Raw genomic sequence first — 20,611 nt, 5'->3', positions numbered from 1 at the left:
TTCTTTTTTTCCCTCTTTTTTTTTTTTTTTTTTTCCCTCTTGCTCAATCTATTGACAGACTGCTGTGCCAAATAGTAGCAGTAATTTTTCTGAAAATGTAAAGACAGACTGCGCTCATCACATTCATCTGCCCCCTTCATGCCATCTCATATGTAGTTCCAACCGTTCCTCACTGGGACATTTCTGTTTTTGTGTGCAAAGTATGAATATGGCTCTCATCTCTCTTGTGATTGGTGTCACTATATATATATGTGTGTGTGTGTGTGTGTGTGTGTGTGTGTGTGTGTGTGTGTGTGTTAGGGAAGAGCTTAGACAACAGCTCGCTTAAGGCGCAGTCCAGCACAAGCTCCCAACCCGATAGCTCTCACAGCTCCTCAGCTGCTGTGCACTGTAAGTCAGCATGGCCGCCAAATGCCTATAACGCATTCAAAAAGTTGACTAAATCACTTTCTGCGTGTTTTGCTTGTATTAAAAACAGTCCTCGCTTATATTAAAAGCATGCATCTGCTGCTGTGTAGAGCCACTAAATCCCTGCAACGCCTTGACTTAGAAAGCCTTGTCTCTATTTCTGCATCAGTCTGAAATTAACAACTTAAATACAGAAAAGGGAAAAGTTCTATAAACCACCAGAGTGCTCTGTAGCATATCGCTCCTCTACCGTCCCTTCCTCCCACCTTGTGCCACCTACACCACATAGGATTAGGACAACTCTTTGTCTCCCTCAATTGGATGTTCATGGAATAACAACACAGTGCGACTGCTTTCCAGTTCTTGGCATGAACCCTGTCTTATGTTTCTTTCACTGTCTTTGTTTGAGTTTAACTTTGTCTTGAAGAGCTCTGATAATGTAGTCAGCACCGTAGCGCTACATCAAATGATGTGTCATTTGATATATTCATGTAAATAAATATAGATCTTTTTTTTTTCACATTAGTCTGAGAGGACTGCTTGTCTTAGTGCTCTCCTAGACAAACTTTCATTCGTGCGGTTACATTTAAGTGTCATTCCTCATGTTCCTCCGTTCCTAAATTCAGCTGCCGCAAAGTTCGCTGACCTGCTGGGCTCAGTGCGTAGGGGATCAGGGCCCGTAGCTGACGGAGAAGGGAGAGCCAACACTCCACCTCCCTCTGCCCTCTCTGCCCCCTCCCCTCCACACACCCCGGTAGTCCCCATGCAGAGTAAGTAGAAAAGAGCGACAACAGACAGAGAAAACTAAATGAGAAATATATGTATAAGTTAGCATCTTCCTCTTGCTCTCATTTATTGCCAAGATGATGCATGAAAAGATGCACTGATACTGATCTGATTTTCATGTGCTATTTTGGGAAAGATGAGGAGGAATTAAAACTGCTGTTTTTTCACAGCTGTTTTCTGGATATTTCTGTAGTCCCTTTAACAGTTTTAAAAATAACCTTTATAGTTGCAGGAGAGATATAAATAAAGCTTATCCGTCTAAAGCGACCTCAAAATGCAGTCTCAAAATATATGTAGTGCAAATAGGGTTTTTTAATTTAAAAATGTCAATATTTATTGCATAATCATCACATAGTATTACTTTTGTATCCTGACATGTTTTTAGTTCAGTGTTACATTGTTTTAAATTTGAGCTTTCTTACATTTCACACATTTAATTAATTATTTAAATAAATGTGCACTTTAACATGTCAGACTGATGATAAATCATTCTTAAGACTTTATATGTAATCTTGCCGTACAAAGGCAGCTAAACCTTGCAGATCTATGATGGTCTATCTATGATTACCTGTAAAATTACTCTGCATAATTTAAGTTCACTGTACTGTTATAGTGAACTATAGTTCCTGAAGGGATTTCCTTGTTTATTCATTCCTCTCTTCTCCTTGTCTCTACCACCTTCTGACAATGTTTTTAATCTGTTTCTATGCGTTCCTCCTTCACCCATCCATCCATCCATCCATCCATCTTGCCTGGACTGCACTCAGTGTCTCGGCTCACAGACCTGGTAAGCAGCGTTCGCAGGGCGCCGGCGGCCCCTGCGCCCGAAGTCGATGCTGTGCCGGCGCCGGTACCTAGTGCCAGGCCTACCCCTCCACATGCACACACCACTTCCCCACCTCCCCCTCACACCCCCTCCAGCCCTCCCCTGTCTTCCTCCCAGAGTGAGTACTTAGTGAGCCAAACCCCAACCCTGCGCATGGTATCCAGTCAGGAGCCCTTATCAAATGACGTGTTAGGATTTCACAGGGCGCCTGTTTGGTAGTTTGTGTTCTGATTGTGCGAACAGGTGTATATGGAGTGAAGTACTTTGTGTTTAATGTGATGCACTTTACTTCTGAGCCTTATTAACCTCCTGTGTGCTGCTCCACAGAGAGCACCGCTAACAGCACAGAGGATCTGTGTGTGTTGACTCACTGTTATGCCCTTAAATATATAGGTGACACGGTTTGTGGTGATGTAAAGAGAAGCCTGGTGTGTGCTCATGTTAAGGTGTGTTTGACAGTGTCCAGGATCACATGATCACCCGGCCTCTTGTATGTGTCTCTGTGGCGTGTATGAATTAACCTGCTGCTGCTACATTTTGCTCATTGATTTATTTTCTCAGTTTTTCTAGTGTAGCTGGTGCGCTAACTGCCTTTGCCTGAGCATCTGTTTGGTGTAAATGAGTTAAAACTGTGTTTAAATGACCTGAAGTTAAATGAGCTAACATTGATGGCTCTTGTGTTTGCCTCTGAATAACCTTTGCTCGTACATGTTCACTGCAGCACGCAAGCAAGAAATTATCAAGATAACCGAACAGCTGATAGAGGCCATCAACAACGGAGACTTTGAGGCATACGCGTGAGTCTCTTTTTGTATGTACTAGGTAGTTTCTGTGGTTTAAAGTTAGTGTTTGGCATCTTTAAAATGCGCTCATGTGTGCTCTTCAGTAAGATCTGCGACCCTGGACTGACTTCATTTGAGCCGGAGGCCCTGGGCAACCTGGTAGAGGGAATGGATTTCCACAGATTCTACTTTGAGAACCGTAAGATTAATAGATACATTTGATGAAAAGCATATTTGCCTAAACCACAAACCGAGATTAATACAGACGAATACTCCACGGCAGCGCTTACATTTACACTTGGATGAGTGTGTACTGGTAACACAATATATGCTTTTGTATGTTTACCTACTTTTTTCCTGCTTCCTGGTATTGTGAATTAATTTCCATTGATATAACTAAATTGAATCATCAGTAGTAACACTGGTCCTGTCATTATTGTAGTTGTGCCATCGTATTTGATGACGTTGTTCTCATCATCCTTTCAGTTTTGGCTAAGAACAGCAAGCCGATCCACACCACCATCCTGAACCCCCATGTGCACCTGATCGGCGAGGATGCAGCCTGCATCGCCTACATCCGCCTGACTCAGTTTGTTGACGGCCAGGGTCGGCCGCGGTCCAGCCAGTCAGAGGAGACTCGTGTCTGGCATCGCAGAGACAGCAAGTGGCAGAACATCCACTTCCACTGCTCAGGCGCACCAGCTGCGCCACTCCAGTAAGGTATGGACTGAGTAAACTGAAAGCAGAAGGATTTGTTCCAGTTCCATGTGTATTTTCTTGGACCTTACCAGTGTACCTTTACATGATTGATAGTTTAAGTTAAAAAAGGATTTTTTTAAAAACTGCATCTTGGTGCACCTCCTGGGCTCTGAATCAAGCTGTTTCTCTTACTGTAAGCCAAATTCCTTGTGATTGGCTGCCCCTCATAAACGTAAAGTTTAAACAGTAGATGCTCACAGCTCTCATTGACACTCTCTTTGAAATAATGCAGAGCCAAGAGCAGAAGAAAAGTATTGAGTACTCAAAGTATTCCTGAGCTTTTTGCTCACCTGTTATACGCTGAACCTGTTATGCCAAAGTGAATTGATATCAGCACCCACCTCTGTATATTTTCAACTGGAAATAAAGAAAAAGACCCTTAATCAGTTTGCTATGAACAGCTCTTTATATAACCAGACTGATTTTTTTTAATCCTTGGGTGCATTTTGGTTTGTTCTCTTTGATTGTTTATACTGTTTAATAGTAGAAAGGGTAAGCATGTGAGAATCCACATCATATCAGATTTACCGATGTGCAAACTAATTGCAGTGGTGTGATGTGTGCTGCTTTCTGCACGCTCTGTCCAGGCAGCTCTCTCTCTGGAGTATTTTCATTAGTGTGAACACATCCAAAGCAGGCTAATTCCTGCTGTGGGCTACACATTATGTGAGAAAGGACAAAATATTCCAACCTGATTCTCCTAAAATTTATAAACATTCTTGTGTCGAAACTGCAAGATGTGCATGCTTGTTAGTCGCCTTTCAATTGCACAGCTTCCTGGAACAAAGTGTGATGATTAGGGCTGCTCGATTATGGCAAAAATGATAATCACGATTATTTTCACTGAAATTGAGATCACGATTATTTGACGATATTTATTTAACCCTTTAAGACCTACTATAGAACCAAGTCCACCAGAGCTTATATTATTTTTATTTATTTTTTTTACATGCTGTAGTGCCATTTGTGGGAGCATTTCAAGTTGCTATACATCAATACAACTGTTATAGCCCATATTTTAATAATATGTATGCATTAAGTCCATAGTTATTACATAAATTGCAAAAAAGTGCAATAAACTACAAAAAAAATTGAAAATCGCTTTTGTTTTGTTTACATATATTTCTACTTGGAGAAATTTAAGAGGCTTATCCCTCAAAACTTTAAATACAATAAAGTTGCAAAAAATAGTTTCCCACCACAGGAAATTTATTTTGAGTGTCTTCATAGTTTTATTTTGGAGATACAGCAATTTTTATATACTGCAGGAAAAACAAAAAACAATCCTATGATGCAAATTTGCAAAGAAAACAGCATGTGCATCATTTCACTGTGGGAAGTGTTACGAACAGCTGATAGGAACGGCAAAGCGTGTTTCTGGAATATTATGTTTTTGTTCCTGCAAGCGCTTTTTATGCAATTTTTGCAAAGCTATATGTGGAACGAAACCGTGACCGAGGACAAGCTGATGGCATCAGATGTAAGTACAACTCCTCCGGTTTCATATGCAAAACAAATTATTGCGCTAGCTTACACAGTTCAGGTTCTACAGGGATTTAAAAATAGTTACGCAAAACGGAGCGTGCTGCTCTGACCGGCTTTAAAGGGTTAACAATGACTTTAAAAAATAATATAAAATAGTGTGCAACACCACTGAAGTTTTTTTTTTTTTTTTACCTCTCTTTTCAACCAACGGCAGTCACTCTCCTCTCCAAATAACTTCTGCTTAGCTTTCCGAGCTTCCCTCGGGTCCTCTTAATCAGCGGTCTCCAACCTTTTTTGCGCCACGGACCGGTTTATGCCCGACAATATGAGGGAGGGGCTAATAATCGGCTCAGTTATTTTTAATGATCGTTGAAAGCCCAGATCGTAATCGTGATTAAAATTCGATTAATTGAGCAGCCCTAGTGTGATGTTCGATTGGATCAATGTGGCAATAGTAGTAACAGGCTGGTGCATTCACTAATAACACGTGGGCATCGTGTGTGCTGCCTCCTGTGTGCTATATCCATATATTATTCAGGGCAGATGCATCAGAAGTGGCTATTTCCTGTTGTGTGCTACATGTGAGAAACAGCTGAGGAAAATATTCCAGCTCGATTCGACTAACAGTTGTTATGAATCCACTAAATCCATTTACCAGTGTTTTAAAGCCATTTTTTAAATTATGTATGTGTGTGACACTTTGATTTGTGTAATTATTTAATGTTCAGGGTGTTTTTGTTGTTGTTTTTCCTTCTCAGGGTTAAGTGCTGTAGTTTCATCTGTCAGGAGTGCTCTGCTGGAGAGAGGAGGAGGCAGAGGAGGAGGATGAGGAAGGGGTGAAAGAACACGTCCAGTAGTGGTCTGGGAGCTGTTTGTCCTCCAACAACAAACTGGACGCCCGGCCTCAACCCCCTCCCAGCATGCATCTCTTCTTTTACTACTACTGCCCCCTGTTTGTCACCTGTCCTACCGCACCTTCTGACAACCGTCGAACAGCAGCAGCGTCCTTCATCCCTCACGACTTCCTCTTCTTCCCTCCGGCACGCTGGGTGTTTGATGGGGGTGGGGGTGTTTTTCAGCACTGGGTGTGATTCCTTCCTGTGGTCTTTTGTGACACCAACCCTCTTGTCCTCCTGTGAATCCACACTTGTGTGACATAAACACTGCACTGGAAATACAGTATGTAAAGTTTTAAGTAAAATCTATTATCATTACTCTATTATTATAATTATTATTATAATTATTATTACACATTTGCAATTGTATATGTAATTTGTATAATTCAGAATTCTTGATGCCAGTGGTTTTTAGAGTTAAAGAAAATCGTTTTTTCTCTATCTTTTTAAGGAAGCATGTCCCCCTGCCCCATATTTACAGTGGCTGTTTTTTATTGTGGCTATTAAGTGGAAAATGATATTGGCAGTTTTTGTAATTTGCTTCTTGTATGTTAGCTATAACAGTGTGCCCAAACTCATGGTTAACATGTTTTTGATTGTGCGTTTGCAGTTTTATTTTTTAATGTTATTTTAATTGTATTTTCTTTTTTGTTCTTTTTTTCTTTTTTCTTTTCTTTTTTTTTTTTTTTTGGAAGGGGTGCGTCTGATGGGCGTCCATGTAGAGATCGAGCCCTGAAGTGTGTGTATGGGTGTGCTGAGTAAGTGCATGTTAGTCCAGTCACGATAAGTCGGTACAGTTGGAGGAACTTGTTGTTTCTCCCTTGCTGCAAAGTAAAAGACAGGAGAACAGGTTTGCTTAACTGGGCTTCAAATCAAAGCAAACAGCATGCAGCAGGAGTGCTACTTTCCAACACCGGTGACGCCCTGATCTCTAAATGTCTGAGCTGATGGGTGTAAAACGAAGCAGTAACAAGAACATGGACATGAAGAGGTTTGTCTCTGTGACCAGGATGCTTGATTCTAGAGTGATGTATCAAGCTGTTGTAAGAAAAATGTGTCACGGTGAAACCTCTGCTCCAATGAAGGCTATTCATTGCTGGTATTTGAAAAAACACAGATGATTAGGAATGGTTATAAAGTAACTGAAGCTGAGTACATCATAGTGCCTGTTGCCTCTTAGGTTGTTATAAATAATTTCTTTTGATGGGATAATTTGGCTTCTTTCAGGTGAATTATGTGAGGCATTTGTTCACATTCAGTATATTACTTACACTAGATCGAGGTCAGCAGGCGGCTAGCTTGGTGAAGCAGGGAGGAGTACTTTTATAGAGGCTGTATTGTACTGGGCTCGATTAACAGCAAAACCCAGTTAAAATGAATTAAAGTTTGCATTATAATTTAGAATATTTCCCAAAAGCTCAAAAATCAAAAAAAAAAATTAATTTGCTGCACAACAAATAATAATAATGTTCCTGCGACTGAAACTTTACAGTGTTGAAGAAACGCTTGTAGAGTTTCAGGAGAATAACTCACGGCAAGAAACTCAATGTGAATTGGAACAAAGTGCTGTACTAACTTAAATTATTTATGGATTTCAAGACTTTCAAACAGGTTAGAAAGGACCACAATTTATTAAACGATATCAGATATATGTATTTCATCTTATAGTGACCATCTTGTGAAGGTGAATGTGTTTTGTTATAACCAATAATGAATCAGATATGCTGAATATTATTATAGCGTACAGATAATTTCTTCTGAAATAGTCTGGTCAGGGTTGCTTTGACGTGCTGTTTCCTAAACCTTGCTTCTCTCACGAATCTCTGTGAATGCTGGTTCAGCCTTCACCCCACCTGGAGATGGTTTTATTTTCTGGTCAGTGGTGCAGAAAAGGTGTTTGGCGGAGAGATGGGATGTTGGGCGAGTCCTGCTGTTTGCTAGGCAACAGCTGAATATCAGAGCTCTGTGGTCTTTTCTGAACGTGTGAGGTATTTTTAAGTTCCAAAAATCTCGGTGAAAAACAGCAGGTCCTTTTTTCCCCACTCAAAATGACAAAAGCAGTCAGCACATTGAAGAAAGGATCCCGGTAGATGTTTGAGCTTTCTCACTTCCAGAGCCACAGCACAGCACGCTGGTGCTGCAGCTTGGTCTAAACGAAGCACACGCAGATCAGCGTAACGCCCATATCAGCAATGAAGAATGAAGGCTGCGTTTGGCTGGGCGTGTGCATTTTGCTAGTCTTTTGCCACAGGTGCAATATTTATGTGAGTGTGTCCGCACGCATGTACATTGGTTGCTTTCAGTGTGTATTCTTTACAAGCCTGGGAGGATATTTTGGAAGTGTGTGCCGTGTGGATGATGAAATGAGAAGGCTTTTTTTTTTCGGAGGGCACATCAGTCCCCTGCCTTCAGCCCAGGACTGTTTTCATCTGCTTTCTTTCATGTGTTTTTTTTTTTTCTTTTTTTCATGCTTTTACTCTGTTATTTTGGTTTGTTTGTGTTACAGTAAAGTGTTATCAGCTTTTTATGATATAAAGTGCTTGTGCCAGAGGTGGCAGGACTGAACGGATGGACTTTGCAGCACTGAAAACTGATTTTGTGGAGGTTTGACTTTTCATCAGCTCCACTTTACTTTGCTCATCCACCATTGGCTGCCTTCACATTTGTCTCGCCCCTATTGGTCAGACCAAGATAGAAAAAGACCGCTCAGTCGTCTTGGTGAACAGTCCTCAGGTTTTAATTTATTTTGAATATTTATTTATTTATTGTAGTCGACATTTTTACTGTGCTTTTTTTTTTTTTTTTTTTTTCCTATTGTACAAATCATGCACTTGTGCAAGTGCTGTCTGCAGTTGTTTAAAGAGACGATGCTTCATGTATAAACATGACTGCTTTTAAATGGATAGTACACCCAATCTGCATTCTGCATGTGTTTTTGTGTAACGACCAACATGGTGGAAATGACTTTTGCTTTTTCTGCTGTTTTTCTTCTGCAGATTTACATTTTTTGCTGTTTTACGTTGTCCATTTTTTCCTTCTACTTAATGTCATTACCACTTTTACAGAGTGGGATACATGTTTGCTTTGAAATTCATATGATACAGGACTGTATTTTGTGTGAACTGTCCCACCCAACACTTCGCCTTTTTGATAAGATGGTGAAGATTTTGTCAGATTAACGTTTTGTTTTTTTTCTTGCAGTAAACAACAGAGATGTTGTATCATACTTGTGTCTCATCTAGTAATGATGTTCTTGTCTAGTTCAGCCTGTTCTAATACTCAAAGGTCAAAGGTTACCTTTGACCACACATATGTGCGTGACCGTGCTAACATGACCCCCTCCCTCCAGAAAAAGAAGAAAAAGCAGCATGTACAGTACAAAGGTGTCGTTCTTCTGTTCTTCTTTGTGTGTTTCTAAACTTTAAAATCATGATGAGATTCACATATTTAAAATGAGTTCACAGTATTACACAACTGCAACTAACAAGCAGAGTAGCTGGCCTTTTTTTCTTTGCATGACAGTCAATAGGACACTTGTTTTTACTTGTTTTTTGGTGTTTTTCTTTTTATTTGGGTTCATTTTCTACTGAATGCTGGTATACTCGACCTTTCTCTCTCTATTTTCTCAGCTTTTTAAGTGCATATAACTATTTTTGTCTCCAGATGATATAATGAAGATGATTGTAATGATAAGGAATATTATATATAGATTATAGAACTGAGGATGACTATGAGGAAGTTGACAGTTATGATGATGATGATGATGTGATGATGATTATTTGGCATGCTTCTCTATGGGGCTCTGTGTTGCCAGTGCAGACTGGCTGCCTTTTGTACATAGCTGAGTGACCGTCAGCACCAAGAGTCACTGCTGCTTCAAAGAGTAAAGATGCTCCAGCAGGGGGCGCTGTCACACAAAATAAAGCACAAACACACACTGAGGCAGCTTGATGCTTCTAATGTAGCTGCAGAATAACTTTAGATCAAACAGACAATCCAGTCAGAGACATCAGCAGTTCATCAGTGTAGAAGAAGAACCAGCTTCCATTCAGATTATTGATCAGAGCTGCACAGTTAGGACTCAAATGACACTGATGCCTCTAATAAATCATCATCTGTAAGAATTATCAAAGGTGAAATAAGGAACAGTGATTCATTGTGCAGCCCTGCATATAAACTACATGAAGTGTCCTCCTCTTGAGGCCACTGTGAGCTCTGCTGCCTTCCTGTTATTTAGTCAGATGAAGCATCACTGAGATGAGCTGGAGCCACTCTGAACTTCTGCCATCTTCTTTTTACAGTCACTGACTGAGCTGCACTGACAACACTGAGCCGGCTTCTCTTCATAGGGTGTCTTTCACTCTTTCCCCACTCTCTCTGTTTCCAACCTTGTTCCATCATTTCTCTGCAGTTGGCTCTTTCTACTTTCCCTTTGTCTCTTTTTGTCACTTTGGTTTTCTTCTGTATAATAATATTAATCCTCTAGTTCTCTGATTCTTCTGATTATTGCTCTGTTCTCTTACATGCTTCACGTGTTTCTCTAACTTCAATAAAATGTGTTAAGGTGTTATCAATAAAATGACAGTTTAAATAGAAAGTTCAGCGTCCTTCTGTGTTTACAGACACATCAGACAGGCTTTGATGTATTTAACTGACAGAAAAAAAAACAGGAGATTAATGAACTTGTTTTGCTGATATTTTCACAATATTTGTTCATCAGGAGAAAAACTTGAACTCCACAGTTAATAAGACTAATTAGTATCAAATACAAATACAGAGGAAATGTTCTCAGCTTCAGTATTTGTATCAAGACTTGCCTGATGAGGTTTTCAAATGTTCAGTGTTTTCATTATAACATCTTCAGTGAGTTTTGTAAATCCTCCATGCAACAATAATAATTAAAAAGACTCAAATTGCTTTCAAATACAGCAGGTGTCCAAAAAAGGAGAAAAAAAACGTTATTTTTAGTGTTTCAGCCACTGAAACAACCAAAAGATGAACTAGTCAAATTGTTATTTAAATGGTTTTTGATCACTTTTAGTCGCTCCAAATCACAGTGACTAACAGAAAAGTTTCAGATCAGGCTTCTCAGATTTCTGCCTGCAGGCCTGTAGTGACGGCTCTTGACCTTAAATGACAAGAAATGAACACATGACTGTTCTGTGTTTCAGTCATCAGCAGTTCATGTTGTACATTTCAGTTACTCCAAGAGATATTTTAGTGTTTTCTCACATAGAAAGAAATTGATGGAATTGATTAAAGATTGAAAGATGAAACAAATACATTCACAATAATTTACACAAAAATGTAAAATGAACCAAAGGAAAGAAATTCACTGAGATCTCACTGAACTACAATGAAAAGCTCTAAAAGTCTAAAACAGGTTATTATCAGTTGTTTTGGCATCTCCTGCTTTTCCAATATTACACGTATTTCAGTGAAAGTGTCTCTGTGAGTGCAGATGTGAGTCATGTCTTCAGGGTCATAGAAGGACACCTCCCCCCTGTCATAGTCCAGCTGCACTCTGATCCTCTGGAGACTCTTCTTCACTGTCACAGTCTGACCAACAACATCAGGGCTGCACAGTGGGGACTAAAATGGCACTGATGCCTCTAATAAATCATCATTCTGTTTGAATTATCAACGATTAAATAATAAACACAGGTTTTTTGTGCAGCCCTACACATAAACTACATGAAGTTTCCTCCTCTTACTTTTCCTTTTGTCTCTTATTGCTACTTTAGATTTCTTCTGTATAATAATATTAATCCTTAAATTCTCTGATTCTTCAGATTATTGCTTTATTCTCTTAGGTGATGCACGTGTTTCTCTAACTTCAACAAGACGTGTTAATGTGTTACCAATAAAAGGACAGTTTGAATACAGTAAGAATTAAACAATAAAAATTAAGAGATCAAATTTTCTTCTATGTTTAAACACAAATCAAAACGCAGCCAGACTTTGATATTTTTATTGACAGAAAATAATCCAGGAAATCAGTGAACTCATGTTTCCGACATTTTCATCATATCTGCTCTGCAGGTGTAAAACAGGAAATCCACAGTTAACAAGACGAAATCCTGAATGTGCTGATGTGATCTGGAATATGAAGTGAGAGTTCACAGAAACACACTGGAACAAACAGCAGCTCCAACTGTACAAATGTTCAACAATTATGAAATAAATGCTTTGGGTCAGTCAGTAGCAAAGAAAACAGTGTCTGTATCTGACAAAGCAATTTACACAGAACTTAGGAACAATCTAAAAACAAAGAATGAACTTTAGTTTGTATGAATACAACTGAATAAATGTCAGACAGTCAACATTATTCTGCAATGACACATTTTAAAGAAAAACATGGCTGAATTATTATAACAACCTACACAGTTTGGTTTATTTTGCAACATAATGGAGAACATGCTATAAGAAACACATTTAAATGAAGCAAATCACTTAAATGAATCACTGACAGTTAAGTATTAAAAGGAGACATTAGAAGCACAAATTGTCACGATGCTGTTATTAGCTGATATGGATCTAAATAACTGATAAAGGTAAAGAAAGTGACATTTATCAGAGCTTGTTTATCAATGTCACATCTATTTTATACTGATTAAATGTTTAAAAACAGTTTCATGAACACTTAATGACTTTAAACACCTTCAAACTGAATTTGCAACAAAACAAAAAATATTACATTTATGATTTTGTTTTACTCTGTGTTTTGAAAATAATTTGTATCTTATTGTATAAATTGCTTCAGGTGCTAAATTTTTCTTTCTGAAATTTCGCTCATAAAAAATAACAACAGGAGTAGCCGAAATTGAAAAACAAACAACCACAAAACAAGCTGTAACAAACAACGAGAAAGTTTGAAACAAGAGAAAAGAAAAAAGAATTCACAGAGACGTCGTTGCAGTTTTCACAGAAATCTCAGTCTGACAGATTTTGATATCAGAGGTTTTGGCGTCTCCTGCTTCTCCAACCTCAAAAAATGGGAAGAGTTTCTCAGTGAAAGTGTCTCTGTGGGTGCAGATGTGAGTCATGTCTTCAGGGTCATAGAAGGACACCTCCCCCCTGTCATAGTCCAGCTGGACTCTGATCCTCTGGAGACTCTTCTTCACTGTCACAGTCTGACCAACACCATTATTGTATTCTCCACTGCGGTGCAGTAAACACCAGTTTCCATATTTTGGTAAAGGAAAACGCTCTCCCTTCCTGTCAACTGACTCTTTAACTAAACCCACAATCCAGCCAGGATGGTCTCCCACCTCCACCTCCCAGCTGTGTTTCCCTGAGCTGAAGCCCTCAGAGCCAAAAACATCATTATACTTAATGTTTCTCTCTGGATTATCAGGAAGCTGCTGATTTGTGTCTCCTTGTCTCACACTGGTCAGATCATCAGACAGATAGAGACAGCAGTTTGCAGTGTTTGGGTCCAGAATGACAGGACTGAAGTGGACCTTCTCCTTCATCTTCTCCCACACTCTGAAGGACAGGTTGCCCAGGTGTTTGGCCACATCTATCAGTGCTCCTGAGACCAGCTGTGGATCTGACACTGAGCTCTGGGCTCTGCTCTGAGTGTCTTTATAACTGCTGAGGAATGGCATGCTGTGTTTCTGCAGCTCTTCTTCAACAGCAGAGATGCTGTCTGACAGAGAGGAGATCTGCTCCTCAATCATCTTCATCTCTCTGCTGATAGTCCTCCCCTTCTGCTCCTCTTCCTCCCTCAGAGCTGCCAGTCTGGACTCCTCTTCCTCTTTCAGGAACTGCTGGAGCTTGTTGAACTCTGCTCTGATCTGCCTCTCTGTAGACAACAGCTGCTTCTTCATGTGTTCCCTCATTTCATTGTATGTTTCCTCCACTTGTTTGTATTTGTTCCTCTTGTCCTGCAGAGACTTTAAGTCAGATTTCAGCTGCTCCTTCAGGTCACTGACTGCTTCTTCTACAGGAACCACTTTGTGACTCTGGTGGAGAGAAAACTCACACACAGGACACACAGCTCTGTCTTCATCCTCACAGTACCAGTAAGGGACGTCTGGATGTTTATCACACACCACCTCCTCCTTCTCTTCCTCCTTCTCGTTTTCTGTCTCAGGTGAGCTCTCACTGTGTTTCTTAGCAAAGGAGTCAGCAAGTTCTTTGAGAGCAACGTTTATAGATGGTTCATCCTTTGAAGATTTTCTTTTACAAATGGGACAGTTTTTGTTTTTAGTTTGTTCCCAGAATTTCTGCAGGCAGCTTGAACAGAAGCTGTGGCCGCAGCTCAGAGACACAGGATCTCTGAAAGTCTCTGAACACACGTGGCAGCTCAAGTAACCTTCTAAAAGCAATTTCTCAGCCATCCCTGATAATTTACAGATTACTTAAAGGACAAGACTCACCGAAATACAGTCACTCTGACTTTTGAACAAAATTGTATTCGTCAGTACAGATCCCAGCCTTTACTGTAATGCGTTCCCGGGTGATCGTGAAAGTGAGTCTTTAGGTTTCATTTACTCTCTTATGGGTGGAGCTGATATCAATGACCCCGCCATTTCACTCTGTCACCACTAGATGGCGCAGTTTTTCAGAGTGTTAAAGAAATACTGCATCAGACATGCTCATACCTGTCTGTGTCTGTGAACTTGTGCAGAAATACTGTTCAGTTGTGCTGCTGTTTTAAAGGCAGGTTAGACACTGAGCAGGTCAACAATCTGTGGCAGGGTTAAAAAAGTAGAGACAGACAGACAATTTTGGATCATCAGTTAACCTAACCTGCATGTGTTTGAACTGTGGGAGGAAGCCAGATTACTCGGACTGAACCCACAGAGACAGAGGAACAACATCTAAGCTGCAGAGAAAACCCCCACCCTGAATAAACCCAGGAACATGTTGTTGTGAGGTGACAGGACTCACCACTGCATCACTCTTCACTAGGATTAATCTGAAAATGTTCTAAACAACATGCAGTGGTAGGTAAACTCTAAAGAGTGCTGTGACATTATTATTATTTTTTATTTTTTTGCCAAACCAGCATTTTATCCAAATAAAGGTTTAAAGACCAATAATTTATTATTTGGGAAAGATGCATCACTTCAAAGTATTCAATTCAATTCAAAGTAATATCTTTAAACTGGACTTACTGTCCAGTACAACCTTCAGGTAACATGAAAACATTATGTTTAAATTTTCTGTCAAAGACATTTATCTATACAATATAGAATAGAAGGTCCCGTGATGACGTAACTGCCTTCATCACCTGGATATCTGGGAAGATGAACCAGTCCTTTCACTTGTGACACCACCATGAAACTGCAGTTTCTCTTTACATGTCTAATCCTTGTAGCCAATTTAGATACCAACAAGTCAGATGAGGCATCACTGAGATGAGCTGGAGACACTGTAAACATCTGCCATCTTCTTTCTCCAGCCAGTGACAACACGGAGTCAGCTTCTCTTCTTAGGGTGTCTTTCACTCTTTCCCCCACTGCCTCTGTTTCCAACCTTAGTGCATCATTTCTCTGCAGTTGGCTCTTTCTACTTTTGTTACGTCTCTTTTTTTCATTGTGGCGGGGCCTGATCTGCAGTGCCGCTGCAGGTGAGGCAGACACATCAAAGCGGCATCCACAATCACGCCTCTCCGGCATAAACCAATGAACTGAGTCCAGAGTGAATGTTGTTGTTGTGTATGTGTGGCTGGCAGCAGGGAAGCTGCAGCTGCGGGGTGTTGTGACAGCAACCGTGCAATAAAAGTGGTTAAAGATGCTGAAAAGCATAAGTGTGTCATCGGGTCTGTCGTGGGTTGTTTACTTCCACCTCATTTTTGAAGAAATCTCATCGGACACATTTTGATATCAGAGGTTTTGGTGTCTCCTGCTTCTCCAACCTCAAAAAATGGGAAGAGTTTCTCAGTGAAAGTGTCTCTGTGAGTGTAGATCAGAGTCATGTCTTCAGGGTCATAGAAGGACACCTCCCCCCTGTCATAGTCTTTCCCTTTGTCTCTTATTGTCATGTTGGGTTTCTTCTGTATAATAATATTAATCCTCTAGTTCTCTGATTCTTCTGATTATTGCTCTGTTCTCTTACATGCTTCACGTGTTTCTCTAACTTCAATAAAATGTGTTAAGGTGTTATCAATAAAATGACAGTTTAAATAGAAAGTTCAGCGTCCTTCTGTGTTTACAGACACATCAGACAGGCTTTGATGTATTTAACTGACAGAAAAAAAAACAGGAGATTAATGAACTTGTTTTGCTGATATTTTCACAATTTTTGTTCATCAGGAGAAAAACTTGAACTCCACAGTTAATAAGACTAATTAGTATCAAATACAAATACAGAGGAAATGTTCTCAGCTTCAGTATTTGTATCAAGACTTGCCTGATGAGGTTTTCAAATGTTCAGTGTTTTCATTATAACATCTTCAGTGAGTTTTGTAAATCCTCCATGCAACAATAATAATTAAAAAGACTCAAATTGCTTTCAAATACAGCAGGTGTCCAAAAAAGGAGAAAAAAACGTTATTTTTAGTGTTTCAGCCACTGAAACAACCAAAAGATGAACTAGTCAAATTGTTATTTAAATGGTTTTTGATCACTTTTAGTTGCTCCAAATCACAGTGACTAACAGAAAAGTTTCAGATCAGGCTTCTCAGATTTCTGCCTGCAGGCCTGTAGTGACGGCTCTTGACCTTAAATGACAAGAAATGAACACATGACTGTTCTGTGTTTCAGTCATCAGCAGTTCATGTTGTACATTTCAGTTACTCCAAGAGATATTTTAGTGTTTTCTCACATAGAAAGAAATTGATGGAATTGATTAAAGATTGAAAGATGAAACAAATACATTCACAATAATTTACACAAAAATTTAAAATAAACCAAAGGAAAGAAATTCACTGAGATCTCACTGAACTACAATGAAAAGCTCTAAAAGTCTAAAACAGGTTATTATCAGTTGTTTTGGCATCTCCTGCTTTTTCAATAATACACGAATCTCAGTGAAAGTGTCTCTGTGGGTGCAGATGTGAGTCATGTCTTCAGGGTCATAGAAGGACACCTCCCCCCTGCCATAGTCCAGCTGCACTCTGATCCTCTGGAGACTCTTCTTCACTGTCACAGTCTGACCAACAACATCAGGGCTGCACAGTGGGGACTAAAATGGCACTGATGCCTCTAATAAATCATCATTCTGTTTGAATTATCAACGATTAAATAATAAACACAGGTTTTTTGTGCAGCCCTACACACAAACTACATGAAGTTTCCTCCTTTTACTTTTCCTTTTGTCTCTTATTGCTACTTTAGATTTCTTCTGTATAATAATATTAATCCTTAAATTCTCTGATTCTTCAAATTATTGCTTTATTCTCTTAGGTGATGCACGTGTTTCTCTAACTTCAACAAGATGTGTTAATGTGTTACCAATAAAAGGACAGTTTGAATACAGTAAGAATTAAACAATAAAAATTAAGAGATCAAATTTCCTTCGATTTTTATACACAAATCAAAACGCAGCCAGACTTTGATATTTTTATTGACAGAAAATAATCCAGGAAATCAGTGAACTCGTGTTTCTGACATTTTCATCACATTTGCTCTGGAGGTGAAAAAACAGGAAATCCACAGTTAACAAGACCAAATGCTGAATGTGCTGATGTGATCTGGAATATGAAGTGAGAGTTCACAGAAACACACTGGAACAAACAGCAGCTCCAACTGTACAAATGTTCAACAATTATGAAATAAATGCTTTGGGTCAGTCAGTAGCAAAGAAAACAGTGTCTGTATCTGACAAAGCAATTTACACAGAACTTAGGAACAATCTAAAAAACAAAGAATGAACTTTAGTTTGTATGAATACAACTGAATAAATGTCAGACAGTCAACATTATTCTGCAATGACACGTTTTAAAGAAAAACATGGCTGAATTATTATAACAACCTACACAGTTTGGTTTATTTTGCAACATAATGGAGAACATGCTATAAGAAGCACATTTAAATGAAGCAAATCACTTAAATGAATCACTGACAGTTAAGTATTAAAAGGAGACATTAGAAGCACAAATTGTCACGATGCTGTTATTAGCTGATATGGATCTAAATAACTGATAAAGGTAAAGAAAGTGACATTTATCAGTGCTTGTTTATCAATGTCACATCTATTTTATACTGATTAAATGTTTAAAAACAGTTTCATGAACACTTAATGGCTTTAAACACCTTCAAACTGAATTTGCAACAAAACAAAAAATATTACATTTATGATTTTGTTTTACTCTGTGTTTTGAAAATAATTTGTATCTTATTGTATAAATTGCTTCAGGTGCTAAATTTTTCTTTCTGAAATTTCTCTCATAAAAAATAACAACAGGAGTAGCCGAAATTGAAAAACAAACAACCACAAAACAAGCTGTAACAAACAACGAGAAAGTTTGAAACAAGAGAAAAGAAAAAAGAATTCACAGAGACGTCGTTGCAGTTTTCAGAGAAATCTCAGTCTCACAGATTTTGATATCAGAGATTTTGGCGTCTCCTGCTTCTCCAACCTCAAAAAATGGGAAGAGTTTCTCAGTGAAAGTGTCTCTGTGGGTGCAGATGTGAGTCATGTCTTCAGGGTCATAGAAGGACACCTCCCCCCTGTCATAGTCCAGCTGGACTCTGATCTTCTGGAGACTCTTCTTCACTGTCACAGTCTGACCAACACCATTATAGTATTCTCCACTGCGGTGCAGTAAACACCAGTTTCCATATTTTGGTGAAGCAAAACACTCTCCCTTCCTGTCAACTGACTCTTTAACTAAACCCACAATCCAGTCAGGATGGTCTCCCACCTCCACCTCCCAGCTGTGTTTCCCTGAGCTGAAGCCCTCATAGCCAAATACTTCAGCATACTTTGTGTTTCTCTCTGGATTATCAGGAAGCTGCTGCCATGTGTCTCCATGCCTCACACTGGTCAGATCATCAGACAGATAGAGACGGGGGTTTGCAGTGTTTGGGTCCAGAATGACAGGACTGAAGTGGACCTTCTCCTTCATCTTCTCCCACACTCTGAAGGACAGGTTGCCCAGGTGTTTGGCCACATCTATCAGTGCTCCTGAGACCAGCTGTGGATCTGACACTGAGCTCTGGGCTCTGCTCTGAGTGTCTTTATAACTGCTGAGGAATGGCACGCTGTGTTTCTGCAGCTCTTCTTCAACAGCAGAGATGCTGTCTGACAGAGAGGAGATCTGCTCCTCAATCATCTTCATCTCTCTGCTGATAATCCTCCCCTTCTGCTCCTCTTCCTCCCTCAGAGCTGCCAGTCTGGACTCCTCTTCCTCTTTCAGGAACTGCTGGAGCTTGTTGAACTCTGCTCTGATCTGCCTCTCTGTGGACAACAGCTGCTTCTTCATGTGTTCCCTCATTTCATTGTATGTTTCCTCCACTTGTTTGTATTTGTTCCTCTTGTCCTGCAGAGACTTTAAGTCAGATTTCAGCTGCTCCTTCAGGTCACTGACTGCTTCTTCTACAGGAACCACTTTGTGACTCTGGTGGAGAGAAAACTCACACACAGGACACACAGCTCTGTCTTCATCCTCACAGTACCAGTAAGGGACGTCTGGATGTTTATCACACACCACCTCCTCCTTCTCGTTTTCTGCCTCAGGTGAGCTCTCACTGTGTTTCTTAGCAAAAGAGTCAGCAAGTTCTTTGAGAGAAACGTTTATAGATGCTTCATCCTTTGAAGATTTTCTTTTACAAATGGGACAGTTTTTGTTTTTAGTTTGTTCCCAGAATTTCTGCAGGCAGCTTGAACAGAAGCTGTGGCTGCAGCTCAGAGACACAGGATCTCTGAAAGTCTCTGAACACACATGGCAGCTCAGATAGTTTTCAAAAAGTGCGAATTTCTCCGCCATTTTCCAGGGTTTGGTTTCAATGACTCACCGAAATACGACCTCTTTGCTTGATAATGCCGCCAAATTGTGCTCTTCGGTACAAAGCGCAGGTTTTAATGTGAAGGCGTCTCCAGCGTGGTCGACAATGAGTTTAAGTTTCATTTACTCTGTTAGGGGAGGAGCTGATAGTAATGGACTTGCTATTTTATTATATTCTCACTAGATGGCGCTGTGTCTGTGATATAGATGTTGAATACACCACCAGACTACGGCCGATAGTCTCTATGCTTCAGAGAGAAATGTGACTGAACCAACATTAATATGCGTCGCTTTTTAAATTCTGGTTTGAACTTAGGCTTCACTGAGCTGTCATTAATAAATGCTTCTCTTGGTGACGGTCATTGATCCTCTGGAGACTCTTCGTCACTCTCAGAGTCTGATAAACGACATCAGTGTATTTTCCACTCTCATAATTTAAACACCAGGTTCCAGTTTCTCGTGAAATGAATGATTCATTCTTGTCAGCTGACACTTTTATTAAACCCACACTCCACTCAGGATGGTCTCCCACCTCCACCTCCCAGCTGTGTTTCCCTGAACTGAAGCCCTCAGAGCCAAAAACAGTGGCATACTTAGTGTTTCTCTCTGGATTATCAGGAAGCTGCTGCTTTGTGTCTCCATTCCTCACACTGGTCAGATCATGACAGGACTGAAGTGGACCTTCTCCTTCATCTTCTCCCACACTCTGAAGGACAGGTTGATAGAATATGATACCCATTTACACAAAAATTAAAAATAAACCAAAAAA

At 39.8% G+C, this 20,611-nt stretch overlaps 3 protein-coding genes across 17 annotated transcripts in view; 1 reads left to right on the top strand and 2 right to left on the bottom strand.

The window, feature by feature from the left end:
* The window catches only part of camk2b1 (calcium/calmodulin-dependent protein kinase (CaM kinase) II beta 1), an 82,212-nt gene extending 72,751 nt beyond the window's left edge, over positions 1-9,461 (top strand). For 7 of the 15 annotated variants that reach the window (XM_080895103.1, XM_080895101.1, XM_080895100.1 and 4 more), the window contains 7 exons: positions 301-390; positions 1,035-1,178; positions 1,962-2,138; positions 2,742-2,817; positions 2,907-3,001; positions 3,289-3,522; positions 5,805-9,461. In XM_080895103.1, coding sequence (XP_080751229.1) covers positions 301-390; positions 1,035-1,178; positions 1,962-2,138; positions 2,742-2,817; positions 2,907-3,001; positions 3,289-3,521 — 815 coding nt within the window. In that variant the 3' untranslated portion in view covers position 3,522; positions 5,805-9,461. The remainder of the gene's footprint in view (positions 1-300; positions 391-1,034; positions 1,179-1,961; positions 2,139-2,741; positions 2,818-2,906; positions 3,002-3,288; positions 3,523-5,804) is intronic. The other 8 variants (XM_080895097.1, XM_080895095.1, XM_080895094.1 and 5 more) reach the window with 2 other exon arrangements.
* A 2,447-nt stretch (positions 9,462-11,908) lies between these two features.
* Positions 11,909-14,540, bottom strand: LOC308403971 (nuclear factor 7, brain-like). Its single transcript, XM_080893777.1, has one exon. The coding sequence runs from the start codon at positions 14,285-14,287 to the stop codon at positions 12,842-12,844; it is 1,446 nt and encodes a 481-aa protein (XP_080749903.1). The 5' UTR covers positions 14,288-14,540; the 3' UTR covers positions 11,909-12,841.
* A 2,911-nt stretch (positions 14,541-17,451) lies between these two features.
* Positions 17,452-19,965, bottom strand: LOC308403972 (nuclear factor 7, brain-like). The gene has a single exon (XM_080893778.1). The coding sequence runs from the start codon at positions 19,822-19,824 to the stop codon at positions 18,388-18,390; it is 1,437 nt and encodes a 478-aa protein (XP_080749904.1). The 5' UTR covers positions 19,825-19,965; the 3' UTR covers positions 17,452-18,387.
* Positions 19,966-20,611: the final 646 nt, after the last annotated feature.

The sequence above is a fragment of the Rhamphochromis sp. 'chilingali' genome, assembly GCF_963969265.1.
Source record: "Rhamphochromis sp. 'chilingali' genome assembly, chromosome: 10".
NCBI classification, from domain to species: Eukaryota; Metazoa; Chordata; class Actinopteri; order Cichliformes; family Cichlidae; genus Rhamphochromis; species Rhamphochromis sp. 'chilingali'.
This window is presented reverse-complemented; position numbering and strand designations above follow the sequence as displayed.